The sequence below is a fragment of the Rhipicephalus microplus genome, chromosome 7 (genome assembly GCF_043290135.1).
Source record: "Rhipicephalus microplus isolate Deutch F79 chromosome 7, USDA_Rmic, whole genome shotgun sequence".
NCBI lineage: Eukaryota > Metazoa > Arthropoda > Arachnida > Ixodida > Ixodidae > Rhipicephalus > Rhipicephalus microplus.
Window position 1 is genome coordinate 49,143,484 of NC_134706.1, and position 24,615 is coordinate 49,168,098.

The window sequence follows — 24,615 nt, forward strand, 5'->3', positions numbered from 1 at the left end:
GTTCTTGAAGAAATAATCATTCTTTTTTTTTTGGGCCTCGGACGTATATTGGACCGCCATACCTCATTCGGGCAGCTCAGTCCTCGGGCTCCTTGGGCGACCTGCTCTTGCGCTTGTGTTTCCCGCGCTTCTTGCTCGAAGTGGACGTGTGTGTCGACTCGCGACTCGTAGCCTGCTCCTGCACAACGGTGGTCTGTCCCGTCGCCGACGGTTGCTTTGAATATGGCGGCGGCGCGGCGTGCTTCTGTGAGCGGCGCTTAGACGACGTGCTGCTTTTACGCGAATGCGTCGTCGATGGTGGAGCCTGGTTGCTGCTGCTGCCGGGCATAGCGGGGGACGTCGACTGCGTCGTCTCCGACGCGGGCGGCGTCGCTCCGTCCTTGGTGCGGAGCAACTTCTCGGCGAACTTCTTAGCCATGAAGATCGGGGTGTTCACGGGGTTCTCGCTCCATCGGCGGCTGGACCTGGGTTAGAAGGGATACGTATTAGAAGGATAGACTGTTTGGCGACTCGATCTGAAAAAGAAAAGGCAAAAAAAGTTTAAAGAAAACCGGCAGGCCTGCGGTGAAGGCCAGCACTACCACCGTAAAACCTATAGAAAGAGTGACCTTTCAAAGCCCTTTTTAATACTCTTTCAGTAGCTGCTGCAAGCAAACTTGCAGGTTACTTACTACGCCATAAATCATTGTGTAGTAGGCAAGAATTCACTATGCCATCCTTTTCTGAGAAGCGTGATAACGCTGCACACTTGCAAGGAACTTGGTGCAATATTCTTGTGCAGTGGCTGACGACGATGAAGATTTATACCAGAAAAAGTAGTTATCACAAGACTGCGTTTCCGGGTACCGAATCGAAATTTCTACAAACACAGGTCTGCTCAGGCACCTTCGCCACTGTGCATGATTTGTGGTGAACTGTAAACAATAGATCTTTTTTTTTACCTGCAGACGATTTAACACAATACGAAAAGCCCTTTCAGAAATACCTTTACCTGGTATTGGTATGGATTTATCTGTGCTTGTGATTTTGTCTTTGGAAGCTTTCATTTCTGGTTTCTTTAGTACGACAGTATGTGCGGCCGTCCAGAACTATAATAATGAGACTAATAGGTTGTCTAATTAATTTTTATTATTGTCCTAACGTGTCTACAAGATTGCATACGAATAATAATCAAAGTATTTATCTATTTTAGGAATAAATTTCTTTCTTTAAATTAATATGCATTGGATCAAGCACCACAATTTCCTAGGCCATCAGTAATCTTTGTATATAATGTCCATTATTCTAAATCTAAACAATATTTTATATCACCATGAAACTCTTGGCCAATCTCCCACAGTGGGTATGAGCCACGGACAATAGGTGAAAAATATTAGGCTTTTGTGAATGGATGGAGCATTTGACGACCCTCAACTGCGCGATTTGCGTTGTGTGACACCTGGTTGTTCTTTTGCTGTTCTGAAACGACTTATTACACACATTGCCCCGCCGTGGTGGTCTAATTGCTAAGGTACTCGGCTGCTGACCCGCAGGTCGTGGTATCGAATCCCGGCTGCGGCGGCTGCATTTCCGATGGAGGCGGAAACGCTGTAGCCCCGTGTGCTCAGATTTGGGTGCACGTTAAAGAACCCCAGGTGGTCGAAATTTCCGGAGCCCTCCACTACGGCGTCTCTCATAATCATATGGTGGTTTTCAGACGTTAAACGCCACATGTCATCATTACTCCATTAACGCGATTCCTTTGCCGACATTAAGCCTGCCTAAGACCAGACTGAAAAGGAGTTTCGAGCAGCGGCGTGGCGCAGTGGTGGAATACTGGCATGCACGCAGGGTGACCCGGGTTCGAATCTCATTGCCTTTTTTCTTTATTTTGTGTAATAGTGGTTACGGACACCGGCGGCGGCGGCGAACACCTATACGGTGCCGCACGTGACCCGTGTTGTGATCTCATAACAGCTTTCGCTGTAAAAAAAAAAAAAAACGTGGGACAAGACGAGGTAAACTACTATATGCAACTACAAAAACTACTAGTACGCGGCTATTCAAGCAACTATAGTTGACGAAAACTACTAGTACAAGAAAAAAGTGTTAGTGCGCGACCTTGGGTTTTAGTTTTCTTGATAAAGCGCTCGAGTACGCCGTAGCTCAACTGGAAGATCATCGGGCACGTTATCAGATAGTTGCAGGTGCAGTCACTGCCGGTGGCAACATGTCTTTTCGTTCACTTTGATTTCTTTATATACGCCCCACCGCGGTGGTCTAGTGGCTAAGGTACTCGGCTGATGACCCGAAGGTCGTGGGATTGAATCCCAGCTGCGGCGGCAGCATTTTCGATGGAGGCAATAAAACTGTAGGGCCGTGTGCACAGATTTGGGTGCACGTTAAATAACCACAAGAGGTCGAAATTTCCGGAGCCCTCCACTACGGCCTCTCTCACAATCATATGCTGGTTTTGGGACGTGAACCCCCACATATCAATGAATCAATGAATCAATCAATCAAGTTTTTTACATTTATGTCACAGTTACTGTGACATAAATGTGTCAAAGCAGGACATTTAACGTCCGCTATACCTTACTTGGCGTCATTATCGGTTGGTATTTAGGAGCGAAGCTCCTTAGTACGTGGGAAGTTCCCTCCTCTGTAGTCATAGTAGTATTAGTAGTAGTAGTATGTTGCTGTCTCTAGTTTATGAGTTGCTGAATAGTTGACGTTGTGTGTATATGTCCTTGGGGAATAATGTAGCTTGATGGTGCCCCGCCGCGGTGGTCTAGTGGCTAAGGTACTCGGCTGCTGACCCGCAGGGCGCGGGTTCAAATTCCGGCTGCGGCGGCTGCATTTCCGATGGAGGCGGAAATGTTGTAGGCCCGTGTGCTCAGATTTGGGTGCACGTTAAAGAACCCCAGGTGTTCTAAATTTCCGGAGCCCTCCACTACGGCGTCTCTCATAATCATATAGTGGTTTTGGGACGTTAAACCACACATATCAATCAATCAATAGCTTGATGGCGTTAGTGGTTTTCACAGCATATCCTCGGAATGAATGATGATGAGTGGGGCGGAGTGTCCGTATGATCTCCCTGGTTTCCATCCGTCCGTGCTTCCGTCCGTTCCCATCCGTACATCTGTCCTTGCTTCCATTCGTCCGGTTGTGCATCCGTGAGTCTGTTCGTCTCCACGTCGAGCCGTGAGCCCATTCCGCGCGTCCTTCCGTTCGTGCTTCCGTCCGTCCGGACGCATGGACAGTTGAACGCTTCGCCCCAGTCATCATCATTCACTACGTGGATATGCTGGAATTTTCTTTGTTGATTCGGAAATTTCGAGGTGCCGGTATTTATCAGTTTTAGTTTTCGCGCGTTCCAATTAAGGATGCAAGTCACGGGTAACTTAATCTATAAGTACCGGTCCTGAGTTACGTCCACAAAAATTACTATTATATATTGAGAAAAAAATTGCGCAGAAACCAGGAACATTATGGAATCTTTAAAAATAATATATTTTATCAGCGCGTGTATGCTGCTGGTTCCGCGAACAGTCGAACCCTGAATGTGCACAGTTGAGCGAAGTGTTCAAAAGTAGCTTAATAAGGTTACCCAGACTCGATGTATCGAGGCCTCGGGATGGCATTATGCTCTCCCATAGTAGAGTACCAAGTACTCTAAATCGTTCACCAGTTTTTTCTAAATACAGATCATCGTTAATGTATGTCTAAGAAGAAAATGCTCGGTTGAAATGTTATTGACGTCTGTGACAATATTTTTTTCTAAACAGGCCTTATATGCACAAGGCAATGAAATGTTGTTGTGTTCGGTCGGCAAAGAACCAACAGCGTTGATCATTTGTGGTTATGGCCCACCGACCGACTGCAGGCGTATTTTTTTTTTCAACAGGGCCTCATCAAGTGTCAGACCACCGGGACGGCTTTTAGCTCTCGTATAGGAGAGCACCTTGTACTCAAAAGCGTTACCCACTTTTTACAGACATAGGACCCGAAGGCACACATCTGGACGGCTCGCTGCTCTCCCATAGTTGAGTGTGAATGACTCGAAATCATTAAACACTTTTTCTAAATACAAAACAAACGGGCCCCTATTACAATTATTACTCGACCCTTCGTCAGCTACTTCTGGCACTCCTTTAGTTCTGTACCAAGTTCAACAATACTGGCCAAGTACAATACTGGCCAAGATTAACACGTGGTAAGTAGAACAATTATTGGCCGACTTGTGCTCGTAGGTTATACAGTATTCGGTAGTGAAGCAGAACATGCGCAAAGAAAGGTACTCAGAATCGCATTGGGTACCTGTCAAACAAAGAAGCGAGCTCGTAAAAGTTCTTTCGTTTATTCAGTCGTCATTGTTTCTTTTTGTGCCCGTAGATATACCGGTGATCCCGACTGGCTCACGCAATAATAATAATAATAAAAATACGTAAATACGTTGTGTATTGCCTCCCAAAACCAAGATATGATTATGAGGATTGCAGTAGTTAAGGCCATAGGAAATTGTAACGGTCTGGTGCTCTTTAACGTATGCTGACAATGGCTGTATAATAATAATTGCTGGGATTGAACGTCCCGAAACCACCACGTGACTATGATAGACGTCGTAGTGGAGGGCTCCGGGAATGTCGACCACCTGGGGTTCTTCAACGTGCACACTAAGCACACGAGCCTCAAGCATTTTGGGGCCCGTGGGCTTAGATTTAGGTGCACGTTATCTCACAGTACATGTGCCTCTGCAATTTCGCCTCCACCAAATTACGTCCACTGTGACAGGGATCGAATCTGCGAAGGTCGGGCCAGTGGATGAGCACTGTAGCCACAGATCCACTGAGGTGGAAGTAACTCACCCAGTAACAAGTGTTACTGTACCTCGGTTTCTGTGATTGTTGAGGGTGGTCCTCTTGCGGGGCCTGTGGCTGCTGCTCTTTAGTGTCGAGTTGATTATCTTGCTGCATGGTTTCCATTTCGGACTTCTCGTGGTTCTCCTCTCCTTGGAGGGCTACCACCAGTTGATCTACTAGTTCCGGGTCGTACTCCCCCTCGGCTCCGTCGGGAAGCGGTGTGGGAGGGCACACGCTGTTGGTCTCACTGGCCGCCATGGACGCAACGAACCCGGGAGGTCTCATCGCCGAATGACGCTCGCTGCGATAATATACCGCGGAGATAAGTGGAGAGAGGAATATGATGTGCGTCGCTGCCGTCAAGACTTACGGGAGGGATCGATCTGGATAAGGTGCCTAATGAATATATGTAATGCATCCATCCATCAAACCGTCACTTGCCCGTCAGTATACTATCTATCTATCTATCTATCTATCTATCTATCTATCTATCTATCTATCTATCTATCTATCTATCTATCTATCTATCTATCTATCTATCTATCTATCTATCTATCTATCTATCTATCTATCTATCTATCTATCTATCTATCTATCTATCTATCTATCTATCTATCTATCTATCTATCTATCTGTCTGTCTGTCTGTCTGTCTGTCTGTCTGTCTGTCTGTCTGTCTGTCTGTCTGTCTGTCTGTCTGTCTGTCTGTCTGTCTGTCTGTCTGTCTGTCTGTCTGTCTATCTATCTATCTATCTATCTATCTATCTATCTATCTATCTATCTATCTATCTATCTATCTATCTATCTATCTATCTATCTATCTATCTATCTATCTATCTATCTATCTATCTATCTATCTATCTATCTATCTATCTATCTATCTATCTATCTATCTATCTATCTATCTATCTATCTATCTATCTATCTATCTATCTATCTATCTATCTATCTATCTATCTATCTATCTATCTATCTATCTATCTATCTATCTATCTATCTATCTATCTATCTATCTATCTATCTATCTATCTATCTATCTATCTATCTATATCTATTTATCTGTCTGTCTGTCTGTCTATCTATCTATCTATCTATCTATCTATCTATCTATCTATCTATCTATCTATCTATCTATCTATATCTATTTATCTGTCTGTCTATCTATCTATCTATCTATCTATCTATCTATCTATCTATCTATCTATCTATCTATCTATCTATCTATCTATCTATCTATCTATCTATCTATCTATCTATCTATCTGTCTGTCTGTCTGTCTGTCTGTCTGTCTGTCTGTCTGTCTGTCTGTCTGTCTGTCTGTCTGTCTGTCTGTCTGTCTGTCGTTCTGTCTGTCGTTCTGTCGTTCTGTCTGTCGTTCTGTCTGTCGTTCTGTCTGTCTGTCTGTCTTAGCTGAATACACGAGTACTAAATCACAAGCGCTACACTGTACTTTACGTCGTGACTAACTACTTTAGTGCTGTGCCGCACAAGGCGAATCGCGCGTGGTATCTGGTGGCACTACAGCATAACCCATCTAATCCAGATAGAAATAAGTGAATACGTATCATACCTCAATAGAATCCTCAGACAATGATTTTTATATTGATGACGATTGAAAGTGCGCGTGTGCATTGAGAATATCTACGCTAGAAGACACGGAGTCATTTGACTCTTTATTAGGAGTTCCGGCATGCCACATATATAACTCTAAACTCTCTTTTCAGATCCTTTCACTCTGCTCAGAGAATTTCGAGATAAACGTGTATTGCAAAAAGAACTAACGTGCCTCTTTTAAGATACTTATGTGTGGTCAAGCAAAGACTCCCCTGTAAGTAGTTAAATCATTCTCTCGTTAGATTGAAGTGTGCACGGGCTTCCAGGGAAGTACGTATGGGTACCAGGGCGTGAAGACTAAATAACTCATAGTCATCCTGTTGAAGTGTAACTAATATTGATGACATTGATTATACTAGCAACAGTACACAATATTTTATTGACCATGCTGAGAAAGAAATCTAAAGCATGAATATGAATAGGTATTCGAACAAACAAGAACTTATGAACATATGCATGCGAATGCACGAGAAAAGTGTCAGAGATCTGGAGACAGACAAAATACAGTGGTGATAGCACTTATTCGCAAATACATCACAGATAAACAAACAAGGTAAAGCTAGGAGGATAGTCAAAAAAAGTTTCACACTTGTTAAAACTGAAAGTATTATTGTAATATAAATAGGATGAAAAAAAGGCGTACAACGTGGGGATGTAACCAAAGAAAAAATGCACGCAAAAACTGCGACGCTTGAAACCGAACAGTTGTTGCGCATGCGACTTAAAAGACAAATTGACCGAAGGGACTTGAGTCATATAAACATAGATTCTATGCATGTAAATAATAATAAAACAGTGGCTTCAACTACTCTTACAACATCGATATTCACGCTCTAATTGTTGATTAACACCACTGGACTTATTCCAATGTAGTAATAATACAAATACTCTGCAAAACTGTCAGTTTTGATAACACTGGAACGAAAGTGTGGTCAATTGGACATGTATGTCCATGTGCTCTTCTCAGAAAGTCTAAAAAACACTAATATAAATATATAGAGTTGCCAGAAATGTGAGAAAGAACACTGAACTCGCGTGACTATTTGTATTGATATGAATTATTGGTATCAATATTGAAGAAACCTAATGAATCTTGAGAGATACCTTTTTGAGTGAACATTAAGTGTGACCTTTAGAAAGTTATTTCAGTGGCCTTTCTGAAATTGCTCACAACGCTCGTACATGAAAGGCAAGGAAAAAAGAAGAATGCAGTACGTATATTTGAATATCTATTCCTGATTTTACACTAATCACTCAGTAAAGTACTCCTGAGAAATTATGCAGGTCGAGTGTACTCTTGCGGGAAACGTACTGAATTATTAAAAAGCAGATCACAAAAAGTCACATGGCTGCTTTGCTTTAAGACGACCGGAATGTGAAAACCATCATCTTGTCCTTTTCACTCTGCTCTACTTATCCTCAGCTATGGTCAGCGACGTCACGTGAACAGCCCCTGGAGTATGCAGTGACGTCATCGAGCCCTCCACTTTGTTGTATGGTCAGCCCCGTCTTATGTCAAGAGCTACGTCTTATGTCGATCCCTTTCTGTAGCTCCGAAAAATGGTTAACAGTACAACAGCTAGCTTGTAGCTGCGAATAATGCTGCGAGTGAAAGCTGCCAATTTTCTAAGCAATTGGCGTCAACTGACTTAACGTGAATACTATACCGCTTGAGTTATACAACAGAGTACGACGATAGAAAATTTCTATGTGCTATTGTATTATACTAGACATCGTTTAGACCTTGCCCCGTAGTCTTGCACGAAGCTGTAGTATGTGTCAACGGGCCTCTGTGGTACTATATCAAATTTCTACAGCGAGTTTCAGACACATCTCTGCTACGACAATTCCTTGCCTGTCGTGACGATTCAATTCTCTGCGCTACTGAAAAAAATTTGTTGAAGTAGTTCAGCTCTCTTTTATAACAGCACATATGCGACAGTATTCGTTTCTGTTGTCACGATAAAGCATATCAGTTGCATTACAGAAAAGTCTGGCGCTGCATCAGGAACCTCAGTAACTACAGAAGAATCCTTTTTTACCAACAGAAACTTGTTATCGCCATGCGAGTTATCTTGTAGTCTTAACTGTGATTTATGGAGCCAGCGTTATCGCTCAGGCGGCAGTGGCGTCGATGAGCGCGTTCGTCGTTAACGCTGAGGGCGTTGCGTACGTGTCCAAAGTGCGCGTCCCGATGTGGCTGGCGCTAGGGGGCGTTCCGGCCGCAGTTGTGACCCGCTGCAGCGTCAGGCCCTTGGCGGCAGCTTCGGAGGCCTGCTGGAGCAACTGTCGCATTGGGTTGACGGGCGTCTTCTCTGGTTCCTCATCGGTGAGCAGCTGCTTGGCCTCGCTGTGGAACTCCTTGCAGAAGAGTTCGTACTCGGCCGTTACTGAACTACCTGCGTGAGTGAAAGGACAGACAGAATTATATCATCATCATCATCATCATCATGATGACATGATGATGATGATGATCAACCCGGTCCTGTGCTTGCTGCTGTCACGTCGTACCTGCGAACTCCTCAATCTTACTTGCTCAACTAATTTTCTATCCCCCATCGAGCATTCGTCTTCTATTTTGGAATACAGTCCGTTAGTATTATTGACCAGCGGTTATCTTGGCGACGTGCTACATACTCCGTCTAAACCCATCCCCTATGAACTTAGCTTGTATTAGCGCGGAGCATACGAGAAGAAAAAGAGGGAAAGGTGACAGAGACGTCTAGAAAGGTAGGCGCTAAACTTCCAACTGTTTATTTCATGCCCTTAGCGTCCATGTTAAACATGCGTAAAAACACAACTCGTCTTGCACGTGGTGTCATTCCAAGAAACGTCATTTCTTTATCTGCAAGTGCGATTGATGGCGACCTCACAAGTTTACCATATCTGCTATAGCTTCAGCTTCTTTAATTTCACGTGTCAGCTGATAACCAGACTGGGCGATGACGATGCAGCTGTACAGATAAGGAGAGCACCCACAACCATTGCAGTGTGCTGCTAGGAACCCTTCCACTGAAAGCTTATTTCTTGCGTTGTAAGTCTTGTTCACGTAGTCTATCATTGAGACACCGCTTATCGGTCTGTCTGTCCTATGTAGTACTTCCCAAGCGATAACAAAAACTTGCACACAACGCGGCCCACACAATCTAGATATCTAACCGGGTGTCTCTTATCACAGATCAAGTGAATGATATTACATGGGCAAGTCAACTTGCAAAGCTCCCCTAGTTTCTTAAGGGCTGAAAGCACTACGCGCACGTTAGCCCGCTGGACGACTTTCTTCAAGTTATGAGAGGTATATAGTGTGCATAAACGGTGTCACACCTATTCTGCTGCCCGAACACTCCAACACTTGTTGCGCGAGTGTAGCATCGCTAGGCGCGGCTCGGTGGTGTCGTAGGCAGTACGTTACGTCACACAATCTGCGCCCTTTTCTCATGGTGACCCGCTGTGATGTCATCGCTAGGCGAGGAGGTTTTGCCGGTTTGGCAGACGCACTGTGTCGGGATTTAACTGCTTTGTTGTTAATGATTCAGCTTTTATTGGTACAGTCGAGCTCACCCATTGTCGCCGATGGACTAATATCTGGACCGAGTCTTTCACCGAGTCTTTCGCCGAGACTTTCCCCGAGTCTTTCCTCAAGTCTTTCCTGTGGCTGCACCGGGGTGCGGCAAACGTCCTCGCGTTTCTCAGGCAGAGAAGCCGAGGACGTTGCCGGTTTGGTCTTCTCACCTACAAAAGAAAGGACAAGATAGTATTTAAAAAAATTCCGCCATATCCACGAAGTGAATGATGATGAGTGGGCGAAGCTCCGGAGGTAAACCTGGTAAACCATGAATCCTCTGTACATTTTGCCCACTCGATTTTATTACATCGCTCCCTCTAGCGTACGTCGCCGCACTAAATCGAACGATTGCCTTCAACCAATGACACGCGCCATATGTTACATCATTCCTATTTTATAAGATCTCGCGTCTTTCATCAACTACAAGTACCGCTTTCTAGTTTATTACATCTTGCATCTTTTCATCATCAGCTACAAGTACCACCATCTAGTAAACACTACAAGAACTAAACGAGAGGTGGCTACATACAGGAGACGGTACCGCCATCTAGTGAACACTGCAAGAACTAAACTAGAGGTGGCTACATACAGGGGACGGTACCGCCATCTAGTGAACACTGCAAGAACTAAACTAGAGGTGGCTACATACAGGCTACAGGGGACGCACAGCCCACGCCCTAAAGAGCTTCGCCCCTAAAAATAGTTCAAAAATTATTCCGCCAAATTGAGATATCGACGGTATATACCCGCGGAATTAAAGTGGCACTGAAACGGAAATCAATTCTACTGTTACTAATAAATTGCCGCTTGACAATTCCAAAATCACCGCGCTTTCTGCGAGAAGACTCTCGGTGAGTGAGAAAACGCAGAAAAAATAAATTACGGTGGGTGACGCCATTTTGAAATTTGTGCACCAAACGCCGTTTCGTCGTAAATTTCGACGTGGTTTACTAAGGTCTAAACGTAGCTCCCAATGGGTAAACATAAAACACAATGTCAGTTGATTGGGCCACAGACTTAAAATACCGAGCCGCGGGAAATTTCGTGAGCATGTGTCGGCAGAGTACAAGTATTTGAAGGTCGCGGGTTCGGATCCTGCCACCAGCAAGTTACTTTCTCATCCAATTTTCTTTCTTCCCATTTACATCGCAACAATTACTTCTAATGTTTTCTCCATACTTTCCTTGGTATCCTTGTTATATTTGTCTGACAATTCTCATTGACAAGTACGTCTTAAAATTCGTGACGTCACGCGCGCAGGCAGCGGTGCGAAATCTAAAAATGGTATCTTCACATTGATTTTCTGCTCTAATAACTACCTTTACGTGAAATACCGGCACTGGAGTCATTAAGGAACACTTTATATATCTAAACAAATTCATTGTTTCACTTTAGCATCCCTTTATAGTTGCCTACCTTACGGGCTTCAGCCTGAAGGGCTTTCATGTTCTTTGCCCATGCAATTATTTGCTATATAGCGAGGACTCCAGGAACGAAATACAATAGAAAGCGACACACACAAGCTCTAACTTCCAGTTGAAAATTATTGCCTGTGTGTGTCGCATTCTATTGTCGTTCGTCCCTGAAATTCGCACTATACAGCACTTCAACAGAGTACCAGCTAGCGCAAACAAGCATTATGCTATGAACATGGTATTCGAAGTCTACGAGCCTCTGTATGTGCGTGATGTGGTGTAGCGCGTTCGACATAAGGGGCACGAACAGTATGTGACAACTCAGAAATGAGCAAGTACGGTATATGGAGCATGTCTCACTTCAAGTTTACTGAAAATCACAGCTTTGCCGCAAAGGCGAAGCAATGAATGCGATAGCAACAAATTGAAAGTTCACGTGCAGAATGGCTTGAAGATCTAAACGCGCCCCGCGTTTCTCACGCGCACATGACGCATGAAACGTACTCACAGGCACAGATGAACGCGAATAAGCGTCTCAGTTGTTACTTCGCTGTGTCTAAAAAGCGTGCCCGTTTTCGCAAACGGAGGCTGTGCAACAATTGCAGTGACTTTTGTGCGCCCGGTAACTACAACGGAGTCGTTCCGACGAAACCCAAAGGCTAGCCAAGACGTACGATTCTCCCCACTGCAAGATAAGGGCGCGTGATCGAATGTGCAACCCCCACCCCCTTACGTGTGGGAGATGAGAGCCGCCGCGTGCTCACTGTGCCATCTTGCTGATAATGCTGAAAACACAATAGTAGCCCCCCCCCCCCCCGAGATGCCCGCCAACAGTGGTAAATGGTAGCCTCGCGCAGCCACCGAAGGGCACCTCCTTCGACGTTCAAACGGCAAGCTATTCATGTCAGTTCGGTTTTCCAATGCATACCTTTTTTTCGGTCGGGCGAAAAAAATTGCATAGAGACATATGCGACATGATTTTTCCAGTTCCCATGTATAGGTTAATCAATAGCGGGGGAGAAGGCAATGATGTTCTTAAGCGTGTTAAGAAAATGCAAATTCAGCCTGGTGCAAACAGCTTTTTCTTTAAATTACACGCCGGAACGCTGCCGGTTAAGACTTCTTTAGAAGATAGAGGAGTTTATATGCCATGGGGTTCGAACTGTTTGATCTGCCGAAAACCGGAGACAATAGATCACGTTTTTTGCATTGTTGGGAAGGGGTTTACTTCTGGGATGTTTTACAGAGAACTCTAAAAAAGGAACTTCCCTTACATTCACTGGTATCAGGTTTTTAACAGTAGAAAAAGAGGAGGGACTGCCTTTTGATCTTATAATGCTGCTTGGCCTCCATTGTCTATGGCGGGCAAGAATGGCCGGTTACTACTGTGACCCTGACAGGCGTCCGGCGCGCGTGCTTTTCCGCGAAAGCATTGCTCAGTACATTGATACACTCAAACAACAAGATTTTGTTCCTGAAGGACTCTCCAGGGTTGCACCCCTGGTGAACCTGAAGGAATTTCAGCACTGTAACCACTAATAGTTCCGCAAATGTTTTGTCATCGCTTCTGTTGCGTACGTTGTTGTTTATATTGATGTGTGTACCTAGTGCAAAACAGCACCGCCGCGGTGGTCTAGTGGCTAAGGTACTCGGCTGCTGACCCGCAGGTCGTGGGATCGAATCCCGGCTGCGGCGGCTGCATTTCCGATGGAGGCGGAAATGTTGTAGGCCCGTGTGCTCAGATTTGGGGGCACGTTAAAGAACCCCAGCTGGTCGAAATTTCCGGAGCCCTCCACTACGGCGTCTCTCATAATCATATGGTGGTTTTGGGACGTTAAACCCCACATATCAATCAATCAATACCTAGTGCAAAACAGGTAATAAAGAAAAAGAAAAGCCGTTCGTTGGCTCAGTGGTTAATGCCTCGCATTAGCGACGTGGAGGTCCCACGTTCGATTCCGACCGCCGGAGTCTTTTTTTTTCTGTATTGTTTTGCGTTTTCACATATATAGATACGTATACATATATGGTGCATGAAATGAACACCGACGTCGACGCCGAGGCGGCAAAATTGAGCTGAGAGTGTACATACAATTGCTATCGCAATAAAACAAGATGAAATTCACCTGCGGTGGTATCGTGCGTTACGGTGGTCGGCTGTTGACCGCAGGTCGCTTTTCAAATTATCGGCTGCGGCGGCCACACTTTCGAGCTGGCGTAACGTTAGAGGCCGGTGTTCGTTAATATGAGTCACGTTAAGGTACACCCCGATTCATGGTTGGAGTTTGCAGAGCCTTCCACTAAGACACGTAACGACCCAGATACAACTGACTCGTATGCCCGACAGGCGTCACGTGTAGAGGGACGTGATATGTTTCAAAAAAAAAAAAAAAGAAAAAAAGAACACTCGAACGTATTCTTATATAGGCCAATACTTTGATTGCGGACGGCTGTCTAGTCAAGAGAGAGCCGGTGCCTTTTAGTTTTGTTTCATGACTATCTCGGCCTTATCGCGTTGTGACTAAACAGAATGCACCGTTCACGCTTGCTTGATCCCGGCGCATAGATAAGAGCCCTACTCGTCTTGGTCACGTCGCACGTGCCCATAGTTACTCTGTATAAGGGCTGTATCGGCAGTCGAGGACGCTACTGGAAAGTTCCCGCTTTTGATAACAGGTATCGGCAATACGAGCACTTAGGTGTGGCGTGTGGCTAGGTGATGGACTCGAGGGCTTCTAACTTGTATACATACTACGTGTTCTGTCTGGACAATGAACAATTTGCCAGAAAGCTTGGCAATTTGCCTTGAATTATTTGCAGGGCAAACTTCTTGTAGTGGGGAACGTGGGGGGCAGCTGAACGAAATGCCGGTGGATATAGATTTAGCCGCACGATAAATAATTCCTGGTAATCAGTGGTTCCGCGAGTTGCCTGAAATTCTTTGAACTTTTTGCTTCTATCTACTGTGATAGGAACCAATCCTACCATGAAGTATTTGAGACGAGTGTGTAAGGGCCTGTACACAATACCGAAATTTTCTAGTCACGCCTTTGACAGTCAATACGTTTCAAGAACTGGCTCACAACGAGAAGAAAGGTACAAGTTTTTCATACGGAGGCCTGCTGTCATCGAGAGTGAAGCTACGTGCCAAGTTATACATTTTGTCTATCTGTTTGCAGTGCAGGGATCAAAGCTGTCTTAGTTCTCCTAATATCCTTCCCTCCCAGCCAAGTCGCGAATTCAAGCCCGGCCACGGTGCGCGGTCGCATTTCGCGGCAGGTGATATGGTAGAGACCCGTGTAACCTACGATACTAGTGTATGTCAAAGAACACCAGTTGATCGAAATTTCTGGAGCCCTCCACTATGGCGTCTCTCATAATCATATCGTGGTTTTGGCACCGAAAACCTTAAATATTATCATTCTTCGCTCAGCTCTCTTACTTTGCCAGATTTTTTCAATTACCTAAGGGACACACAAAATTGACCACTCTTCTCTCGACTGTCTAGCGATTTTGCAGTCTATACTGTAAAGCGAACGTCGAAGTTGCTAAGCCGATAGCTCGCTAAGCTATCTCTGCTGCGTGTAAGTCCCTCCCCTTCATTCGTGATAGCGCTGCAATTGCAGCGGCCTTGCGTCCAAAATGCGTCCACCAATACTCGGAAGGAAAGCTAAAAAAAAGCTAGCAGGAAAGCTAGCAAGAAGCAAACTATTAGTTCATCTTCCCCTTGGATTGTAAAACCGAATACCTTAGAATTGTGGTAGGCGCAGTCAAGACATTTGCAGATAGTTTACTATAGTTTATGCCTGAAAGGGACAGAAAGGCCTTTATCTCCACAGTAATAACTAAGTCGAGTTGCAACCATGAAAAATACTCCCTCAGAATATAATAATGGAGTCACATAGACACTTTCGATAGCGATCAGCGCCGATCCGGGTCTGATTTCTTGATATCTATGAACAAGTGCAACGCTGTTACACGGCAAAGTCTAACCAGGTTCGAGTTTGGTGCAGAGGTCACCAAAATGGCCACCCAGATTGCGATGCAAATCGCGATGAGAAGATAGTGATCGTCTGGATCCAGATCGGGTCTGATCGAGATCAGGAATCAGTCTGGAAGAGCACCTGATCCGGCTAGAGGAGAATTTAAATCGAGCCCAGACAGTATCGACCCTGATTACAATTGAGGTGTCTGCGTCGTCGTGCTCTTAGACTGGGTGAGTTGGCTCCGGTTCGCAGTTTAGAGCAGTGTGAAGGAGGGATGCAGAACACAGACATCAACACCAGACAATGCCTTCGACCGTATATCCCTGAACGCTCGTGCAACTACAGCCACAGTTCTTGACAAGTGGACCTCTTCAAGGCTTTAGAACGTGTATAGAGACGCTTTATATGCTGTCACTTAGTTGAAACAGGAGAGGAGGAAAATATATGTCGGTAATCGGTGATGGAAAAACCCTGCAAGAGACACGGGGGTATTGACATAAGCCGACCTACGAATCGGGAGAGTAAAAGTAAATAGGACTTGAGGAAAATTTTGATGCTCCAGTGACAACCCAATGTTGGAGAATTTTGAATGTAGTTTCAAGCTTGAAGTGATATATCGGCCTTATTTGAATGTTAGTTTTTGTAGCCCTACATGCCAACACCACAAGACGATTAGGAAGCATAACTAAGGAGATAGCATTATGCCTTTAGCTGAAGCAGAATCTCGAGTAGCTGAAAATCACGGGAATGTTTTTAGGCTGTGTTATGCAGGACCTTTCAGAGATATCTGAATGGACGTCGGCCTAACTTTCTCCGCAATATTGTTGCCTTTGCGCCTCTTTATGAAGATAATAAAAAGATGTGATGCGTGAATGTCGGCTTGCGAAACACGGCGCTTTAGACTATTTTTGATCAGGCTCACTATACAGCCCCGAGTTACGACAGTCTTAGCTGATTAGATGTGGTGGTTATAATCATAGTACATATCAACAAGATGACCTTGCCATAGATACTGTCACCTTTTGAAACATTGTGGAATCTTTCAAACCACCGGAGGGCATCCGTAAGGACGTTTTGCTCGACGCACGCCTAGAGTTAAGCCAACGGGACGGCTTAATGCTCTCCCATAGTAGAGTACCTCGTACTCTAAATCGCTACCCCCCTTTTTTCTACACAAACCACCGGTATATTGAATGAAATTCACGCCCTCTAAAAGTGGCTCACGGGACGGCCTAGTGCTCTCACATAGTAGAGCACCAAGTACTCTAAATCGTTCACCAGTTTTTTCTAAACACCAGTGCGTAGTACTATAGGGACGGCTTACTGCTCTCCCATGTATATATATATAGTTGAGTACCAAGTACTAAAATTTGTTAAACATTTTTTTTCTAAACACAGATATCCGTGACCTGACGGCAGCTGATCGACTACACTACAACACTATAATACTGTCACGACTTAAGCTAAAGTCTTGCAAGTACTAGACCTAGACATCATCAGGCCATGGGCTGCGCCGTACATGTACGCACCTTCGGGAATCTTCGAGAGGATCTGATCGAACTTGTCCAGGTTCTGGTTGTTGACCTTGTACTTGTTGCCGCACACGCGACTTCTCGACGTCATGATCTTCAACCTCCGAACTCCGAGGAAGCCTCCGACGAAGCCATCCCCGCTCGCTCCACGAGCGTCGGCGGAGACCCTGCGAGGCCCATGTCGCCCTTGCGGGGCCGTCGTGGACGAATCTTTGGGGGGCTTTGCTTGGCTAGTCTTTGTCTTGGAGTGCGTCTTAGCCTTGGCTTGGCTCCGACGGCTTCCCGCGAGCACTTTCCGCCACAGAGAGAACGCGTGCATTGACGGGTAGTGGTTAAAGCGACGTCTGGCACTGCAGTAGACGTCTGCTTGGATGGCGTAACGTGATATCCTACGATTCTGTGCCTCTAAAGCAGGAGATTGATCCTTGTTGAGCGCCTAACAACGTACTTCTTCTTTGTCTCTTGATGGTGCACCAAAGAAGGAAAGGGGCTGAACTCGAGCAGATTCTGTTGTCTACAGGCAGTCTTTTAGCAAAACTTGTTAGTTCCGTCCACAGGACACCAGAACCGATCTGAAATGTTAGAACAAAGGAAGAAAGCAAGGAACTTAGCGAACAACGTTGAACTGCGTTACTGCTGTTAATTTAAAAAATAAAACACAAGCAAACACTATCAAGAAATGCGCTAAATACAAAGCCAATACACTATATCACGTATGAGCTATTGCCAGAGGTCCAGAAGAGAAAAAAAAAACAGACTCACCGGAAGAGCTGTTTCACAGCGTTCGAAGTCGTTGGGCCGGTGCACTTTGGATATCAAGAAGCCGGTCCACCTAAGTCCAGCGAATGCCCAGCGAATGCCCAACGAACACCACAGTATCGCTATTCTCGCTCGAAATTCTCGCTCGACAGAAACGCACAACGGTGCCGTCCTGCGCTTTTCAAGTTGTTACGTCACCTCTCAATCAAGCCAACGTCGTGTTCTAGCCACCTCACAGCAATACAGCCACGTCGTCTGCTTCTGGAACCAAAAGACAATGTACCAGTATCTCTCTACAATGCAGACTATATGCCAAAGTTGCACTGGGTTTTTTTATTTTTCGAAAACTTTTCCGTCTGTCTAGACCGCTCGGCACCGATGGAGCTTCTCGCTTATCTATTGTGCGCAAAAATGGTTGCTGCCTCTTTTATATCGTATCTTGTATCTACATACTGTCCAGCAGCGCTCGTGTAGACTTGTTTTTGTGCCGGTGTCACGCAAGCTTTCCAGTCCTTATCGCTACGTGCCAGACATAGCCACAGCTATCCTTATCTCGCCCGGTATACCTTCGTTACACCCCGGAGAGATAAGATCGTTTCGTTGTGGTGTGAAGACAAAAGAACAGCGGCGGTTGCTTATCTCAGGGTGGGTCTTGAATATTGACGTGCCCGTTCTATTTCTGGTTGAAGGGCGTACGTGAGGCGCTCGACACCTGTACGTGAGTTGCCGGTGTAGAAACCCGTCAGGTTAGGTAATTATCAATGTTCATTGACCTCGTTGGTTATTATTGCGTCAAAAAGAGAGACAAAAAAAGAATCCAGTTTTTATGGGTACCAGTTACGTCATGCTAAATTGAATCTGTCTGTATGTACCTATATGTGTTTCTATTCGAGTGAGTTCATAAGTTAACGACCTCGCGATAGCGAGAGACCTGGCACAGTTGCTAAATACCTCGGAACACACACACACACACAAACACACACACACACACACATACACACACACACACACACACACACACACACACACACACACACACACACACACACACACACACACACACACACACACACACACACACACACACACACACACACTGCGTGGCTTTGTGTGTGCCTGTGTGTAAACAGCTAGCGCAAGACATTTGAATAATTTTCGGCGCACACATCCAGTACCGAATAATAATACAACAAAGGACATATTGATTTTTCCATGTGGCACAATGCTAATGGTTATTGGACGTAAAATATAAGGAAATTGATGTTATTAGGCTGTGAATGGCGTCACAGGACTTCACGACAATGGTTGTCGTGGGCAGAGAATGTCAAAAAATCACGCATGGTCTGCTTAAAATCAGACAAACTGGCAGCAGTCACAAAGTAAGCAACTGTGCCAAATTTTAGTTAAGGTTGATTATGCTATATTAAGCGAAATATAGTTATTGGTACATTTACCGTGAACACCTACGTTCAGCCCGTTCTTGGGAAACGTAATTATTCCGGCGCCTCGGGGGCATTGATGGTGCAGAGATATATGCATGCTTCGCCGTGCGATATCATTATTCCCTGCCTCAGGTTATCGCTGTGAAGGCACAAGATAGCGTTCGCAATTGCTGACGTTTGCAATCGGTGCTGATAAAAGGGGGCAAAAATTATTGACACATTAATATATTCACCACGTGCTCGGTGTTCTTTTTTTTTAACGATACCTTATCGATATATCAATGCGTGGCGCTAATATACTGGACAGCTTCGTGGCGTAGCTATGCTATTCTGATGAGTTTTCCCCCTATTGAAGAACCAGTCCGTGAAGTGCTTACAATACTTCGTAAGCATATTGTGTAAAAATAAAAAAAAAAGAAGGTGGGGTGGGTGTGCAGATTATGTAGGGCGTACCTTCGATTTTGATTAAGTGACGTAAACTAAACTCTCAGGTCAGCTCGAAAGTGCAGTCTTTCGGTATGATATCAGCTCTAATTTTCTTTTATTTATTCATTTTTATTATTATTGGTTTTACCCTTAAAGAAGAAATTGCATTTTTGTTTGAGCATTTTGGTAATATGTTGACATTCACTGTACAGTGTTCACACCACGACCTCCTCTATAAACTTGCGACCTGCTCATGCCGCCGCTCCCCGTGTCACCATGTTTGCTTTTGCTTGTTTATTTTTTAGTTCTCTAAGGTGTCACATCACTATGAACAGCACGCCATTGAGCTACAACGTAACCCCATCGCTGCAGTCATCAAACCGCTTTTATGCACGTGCGTGATGATGGAATAATCGTATGGTGTAAGTAGAAAAATAAACACTAAATAAAGAAAAAGAACAGCGCGCTGCAAGTCGACTCGCATCAGCTGTGATTGTGAATAGGTGACCGCTAATATGGGCAATCGCAAGGAACTCTGGGATACGACGGCTTCCGGTTCGACGCAGCACGTGGGTTAAGCAGTGGCATGCGCACATTTTTGTACCACTCCGATGAAAAAAGCCCCTCTCCGTGCAATGTGAGTGCTTTAAAGTTGATTTTTTTTGTTTTTGCTAACCGTGACTGCGACGATGCATGCTACAAAAGCCAAGAACGGTAAGGAAGCTTTTTATCGTGCTAAAGTGATCTGCAATGCTTTATGCTTCTCGGGGGTATACTGTCAGTTTGGCTATATAGCAGATCACTCGATACAGTAGACAGTTACTGCAGATAAAAAATCACCATTTTAAACATCTCAGGGGATGGGGATGACTGTAGCAGTGTGCTAAGAATTCATTTCGAGATTGCTGCTTCGACCGACATCGTCGGTCGATCGGCATGAAGCGCAGCACTTATTGAGCGCGTTGAGGTATATATATTTTTTCTAGCCTTAAGCGCGCTATAAGATGCATTTGTTAGTCGAAGCCGCATGCTTTTTTCAACACTAATCTTGGTCAAGCTACGTGGCACGGTGGCACATAAACAATATAGTGAGACAGAGACGGGGCCGAATAACCGAAATGGTGCGCTTGTTTAACGCACTTCTTCCTTTGTGTGCCGTCCTGGCACACAGCTTGACCAAGATGAAATGAACTCGTCCAGTGCTTCGTGTAAACTTGCTCTTCAGTGAAACGTTCACGTTTTTCGCCATATATATGGGTGCAATGACCGGCGCTCATCTCGTATGGCAGGTAGAGATTTCGCCCGTGCGTCCCCATAGTATCCTTAGGCCTGCCTGCGCGACAATTTATTTCTTGTTATAATATTCGTAGCAAATTTATGCGTAAACTTTTTATTAGTGCGGAATACAGCCCCGCCGTGGTGGTCTAGTGGCTAAGGTACTCGGCTGCTGACCCGCAGGTCGCGGGTTCGAATCCCGGCTGCGGCGGCTGCATTTCCAATGGAGGCGGAAATGTTGTAGGCCCGTGTGCCCAGATTTGGGTGCACGTTAAAGAACCCCAGGTGGTCGAAATTTCCGGAGCCCTCCACTACGGCGTCTCTCAAAATCAAAAGGTGGTTTTGGGACGTTAAACCCCACATATCAATCAATTAGTGCGGAATACACTTACCTGTGATGAAATGGTCTTCGCAAACTCTGGCTCCAACGTTCGGTACCCAAAGGCTACCTGTCGCTGTGGATCTCTTCACAGCTGCGGCCCACCTCGTTTTTTCTTTCTTGATTCATGGAAATCGACACCTGCGTTTGCCTTTCACGCTCGAGCTGGAGCAGCCAACGACTGAACAACCGACCATGGTTTATCTGGACGAAAATAAACGGGCGACCGTGCGTGCGGAGTCCCGAATAATTTGAGGCTTGCGGTGGAGTGGTTCGCCATCGTCTGCTCTTTTCGAGCCGGAAGCCGGCAGCAGACGGTGTATCCCACAATCCCTCGCTCTTTTACTGGTGACCTATTCGAACGGATCATTATCCTTTATCCCTTCCCCAGTGCAGGGTAGCAAACCGGATGTGCGTCTGGTTCACCTCCCTGCCTTTCCTTGCATCTATATATATATATATATATATATATATATATATATATATATATATATATATATATATATATATATATATATATATAAATAAATATATATATATATATATATATATATATATATATATATATATATATATATATATATATAAATATATATATATATATATATATATATATATATATATATATCTCTATTCAAATGGATGAATCGGCTACACTATACGTCGACAGTTTGTAAAGAAATTGCCGAGAGTCGCAAAGCAGTGACTTTGCACGAACTTCAATAATCCGAGACGAAGTTATCAAAAAATATAAGTAGAAGATGTAGGAGAAGAAATAGGGATGTGAATAGAAAAAATATATAAGAAAGCTTTTGCGTTCGAGTTCAGTCGGACGAACGCATGAAAGACGATGGTGTACGCAGAAATTTTTTTTCGGAAAAAGGTGGGGGGGGGGGCGCAGGCAAACGGTTATGTAGTGCTATTTATACCATGGTGATACAAAATTGGGGGGGGGAGAGAAGGGGGAGGGGGCTCGGTTCTTTTGTGCCTCTCCCCGACTACGCTACTGATGAGAGGTCCTACGTGACTTTTTGTTGTTGTCTGAATTATATCGGCTAATATCGGATAAATGGGGATATACATTGCCTATGTTTGCTAGCGCTCCCTTGCAATTGACAACTCGTCGGCTTGCATTACTGGGGGCTGGCCTTCGTTGACCAATTTCTTGGACCCTAAAAAATAGAAGAAAAAAACAATGACGAGGAGTCTTGTTTCCGCGGGCTTATTCCCTTCTACACAACTTATTGATGATTTTCCAGTAACATTAGCCGGCCGCCTTGGTGGAATAGTGGCTCCAGTGTTTGGCTGGTAAGTCAAAGGTTGTGGGTTCGATCCCAGTCGCGGAGGTCGCATTTAGAAGAAGGCAGAATGCTGGAGGCCCCTGTACTATGCGATGTCACTTCACGTTAAACACTGTGGAGATGGTAGACATTTTCGGAGCCCTCCAATACGGCGTCATTCGTAATCGTATCATGGTTTTGGCCGTAACGCCTAAGATATAATGAATGATTACCTAATAGAAGATTGGAACATTAATACATAGCTAAGAACTTCACGTAAAACATCATCAGATCGTGTGACTAACCGGCTGGCGTTGTGTAACCGGAAATTTTGTATTGTTCGCTGTGCTGTAAATCTCCTCAGTAATCGCGTTGGGCCTTGAGCGTGTAAAAGTAAATAAATAAATAAATAAATAAATAAATAAATAAATAAATAAATAATAAACGTATAATGATTATTTTAGTTGAATAGTTTCGAGTGTTGGCTAAAAGTGGCTACGCGATTTTATACCCTAAACACAGCGCAAACTGAATTGTTATTTTGTATGTATGCGTACACAAACAACTATATCAGTTCAACGTACCAGCATATCTTTTTCTACATTAAGTTTTCAGTTTGTTTACCGATATATAGCTACTCGATTGGTTTGTCGTCAAGGTCGCTGAAGTGAACCTGGGCTGATTTTTTGTTTTTGTTTTCCCGAAACCATTGTCGTGCCCCTCCTGACCCTCGCATTCACTCCCAATACGTGTGTAATGAGTTGGCGTTAAGCGTGCGCGTAGAATAGTCGAGTTTCCGGATATGGACCGGACGCAATCTGGCAAAGCTCCCAAGCCGCTTTCGCACTTGCATACGAGTTTCGACAATGGGAAATTCAACACCGCGGTGGCTCTGCGTTAATTGTTCCGTTGAACTGACGGAATGTGGCGGTAACACGTGGGCACGAGGGAATCGACTGAAGGAGGACAGGGGGCTGAAGCATCAAATTTCTTCTTTCGTATGTCGAACTGCGAGCTTGTCTGTTGACGGCACGTGTCAGGGGCTTAACAGTGGGTCGCCGTTGTTTACGCGTGTTGAATAGATTAGAATATAATAGAACAGTTGGTGATAGTTGACTAGAATAGAATACCTGCGTGAGCAACATGTTTAGATTTGGCTATCTTACGGAATCTTAGCGTTTTAGATATGCATAAGACTACTGGTGGTTAAAAGTTCCGACTCCTCTTGACAGTCTACCCCACCGTGGTGGTCTAGTGGCTAAGGTACTCGGCTGCTGACCCGCAGGTCGCGGGTTCGTATCCCGGCTGGGGCGGCTGCATTTCTGATGGAGGCGGAAATGTTGTAGGCCCGTGTGCTCAGATTTGGGTGCACGTTAAAGAACCCCAGGTGGTCGAAATTTCCGGAGCCCTTCACTACGGCGTCTCTCATAATCATATGATGGTTTTGGGACGTTAAACCCCACAAATCAATCAAATCCTCTTGACAGTCGACTGACTTGCGTGAAGATTGTTTCTTAATCCACTTGCTCTTAGAGGGCCAGGAATATTGATGGTGTGCAATCGAGTGTTCCCTTCAACAGTGGACTATACTGCACATTCGTGTGATCAGGGAATGTCAGTGATTCACGTAAAGCTTGCGAGTTTGTCTGGCTCCACGTGATCTACCTATTTCATGAACGCGTCACAGTGGTGTAAGGGTTAGGATACTCGACTGCCGACCCGAAAGCCACATGCTAAAGTTGAGCGTTGAAGTAGTTGAATGCTGTACAGTTGAGGTTTCACATCGCAAGGAACGACAATGACAGACAAAGCTACACGAAGTGCTGAGTGTGTCTTTCAATCTCGCCATCTTTTATCGCAGTGTGGAACATCCAATTATGCCGCGTACGTATATTTAGATGCACGTTACTGAACGCCACATGGCCGAAATTTGCAAAGCCCTCCACTACGGCATCCGTCGTAATCGTATCGCAGATTTGTGTGACGGAACACAGGCACTCCTTAATAAACTATTTAGCAGCAGAAACACCTTGGCAAAGGTGTATACGCTGTATAAAGTAATGAGTACATACTCTGCGGGTCTTTCTGCCGAGTTGTAA

The 24,615-nt window shown here is 44.8% G+C and overlaps 2 protein-coding genes across 9 annotated transcripts in view; one reads left to right on the plus strand and one right to left on the minus strand.

Annotated features, from left to right (window-relative positions):
- Positions 1-24,615, plus strand: part of LOC119179235 (BAI1-associated protein 3-like) — a 558,733-nt gene that overhangs the window by 160,343 nt on the left and 373,775 nt on the right. The window lies entirely within an intron of this gene.
- LOC119179732 (uncharacterized) lies at positions 2-18,013 on the minus strand. Its single transcript, XM_075869138.1, has 6 exons — positions 17,718-18,013; positions 16,953-17,527; positions 10,019-10,189; positions 8,631-8,856; positions 4,873-5,145; positions 2-464 (listed from the first exon to the last, which is right to left on the minus strand). Exons 2-6 carry the CDS (start codon positions 17,272-17,274, stop codon positions 77-79), a joined length of 1,380 nt encoding a protein of 459 aa, XP_075725253.1. The 5' UTR covers positions 17,275-17,527; positions 17,718-18,013; the 3' UTR covers positions 2-76.

Coding starts and splice junctions, on each gene's coding strand:
- LOC119179732 (XM_075869138.1), bottom strand. CDS start 17,274: ATGCACGCGTTCTCTCTGTGGCGGAAAGTGCTCGCGGGAAGCCGTCGG. Junction 10,190..16,952: donor CCTCTCGAAGATTCCCGAAG/GTGCGTACATGT, acceptor TTTCTTTTGTAG/GTGAGAAGACCAAACCGGCA. Junction 8,857..10,018: donor TAGTCCATCGGCGACAATGG/GTGAGCTCGACT, acceptor TCACTCACGCAG/GTAGTTCAGTAACGGCCGAG.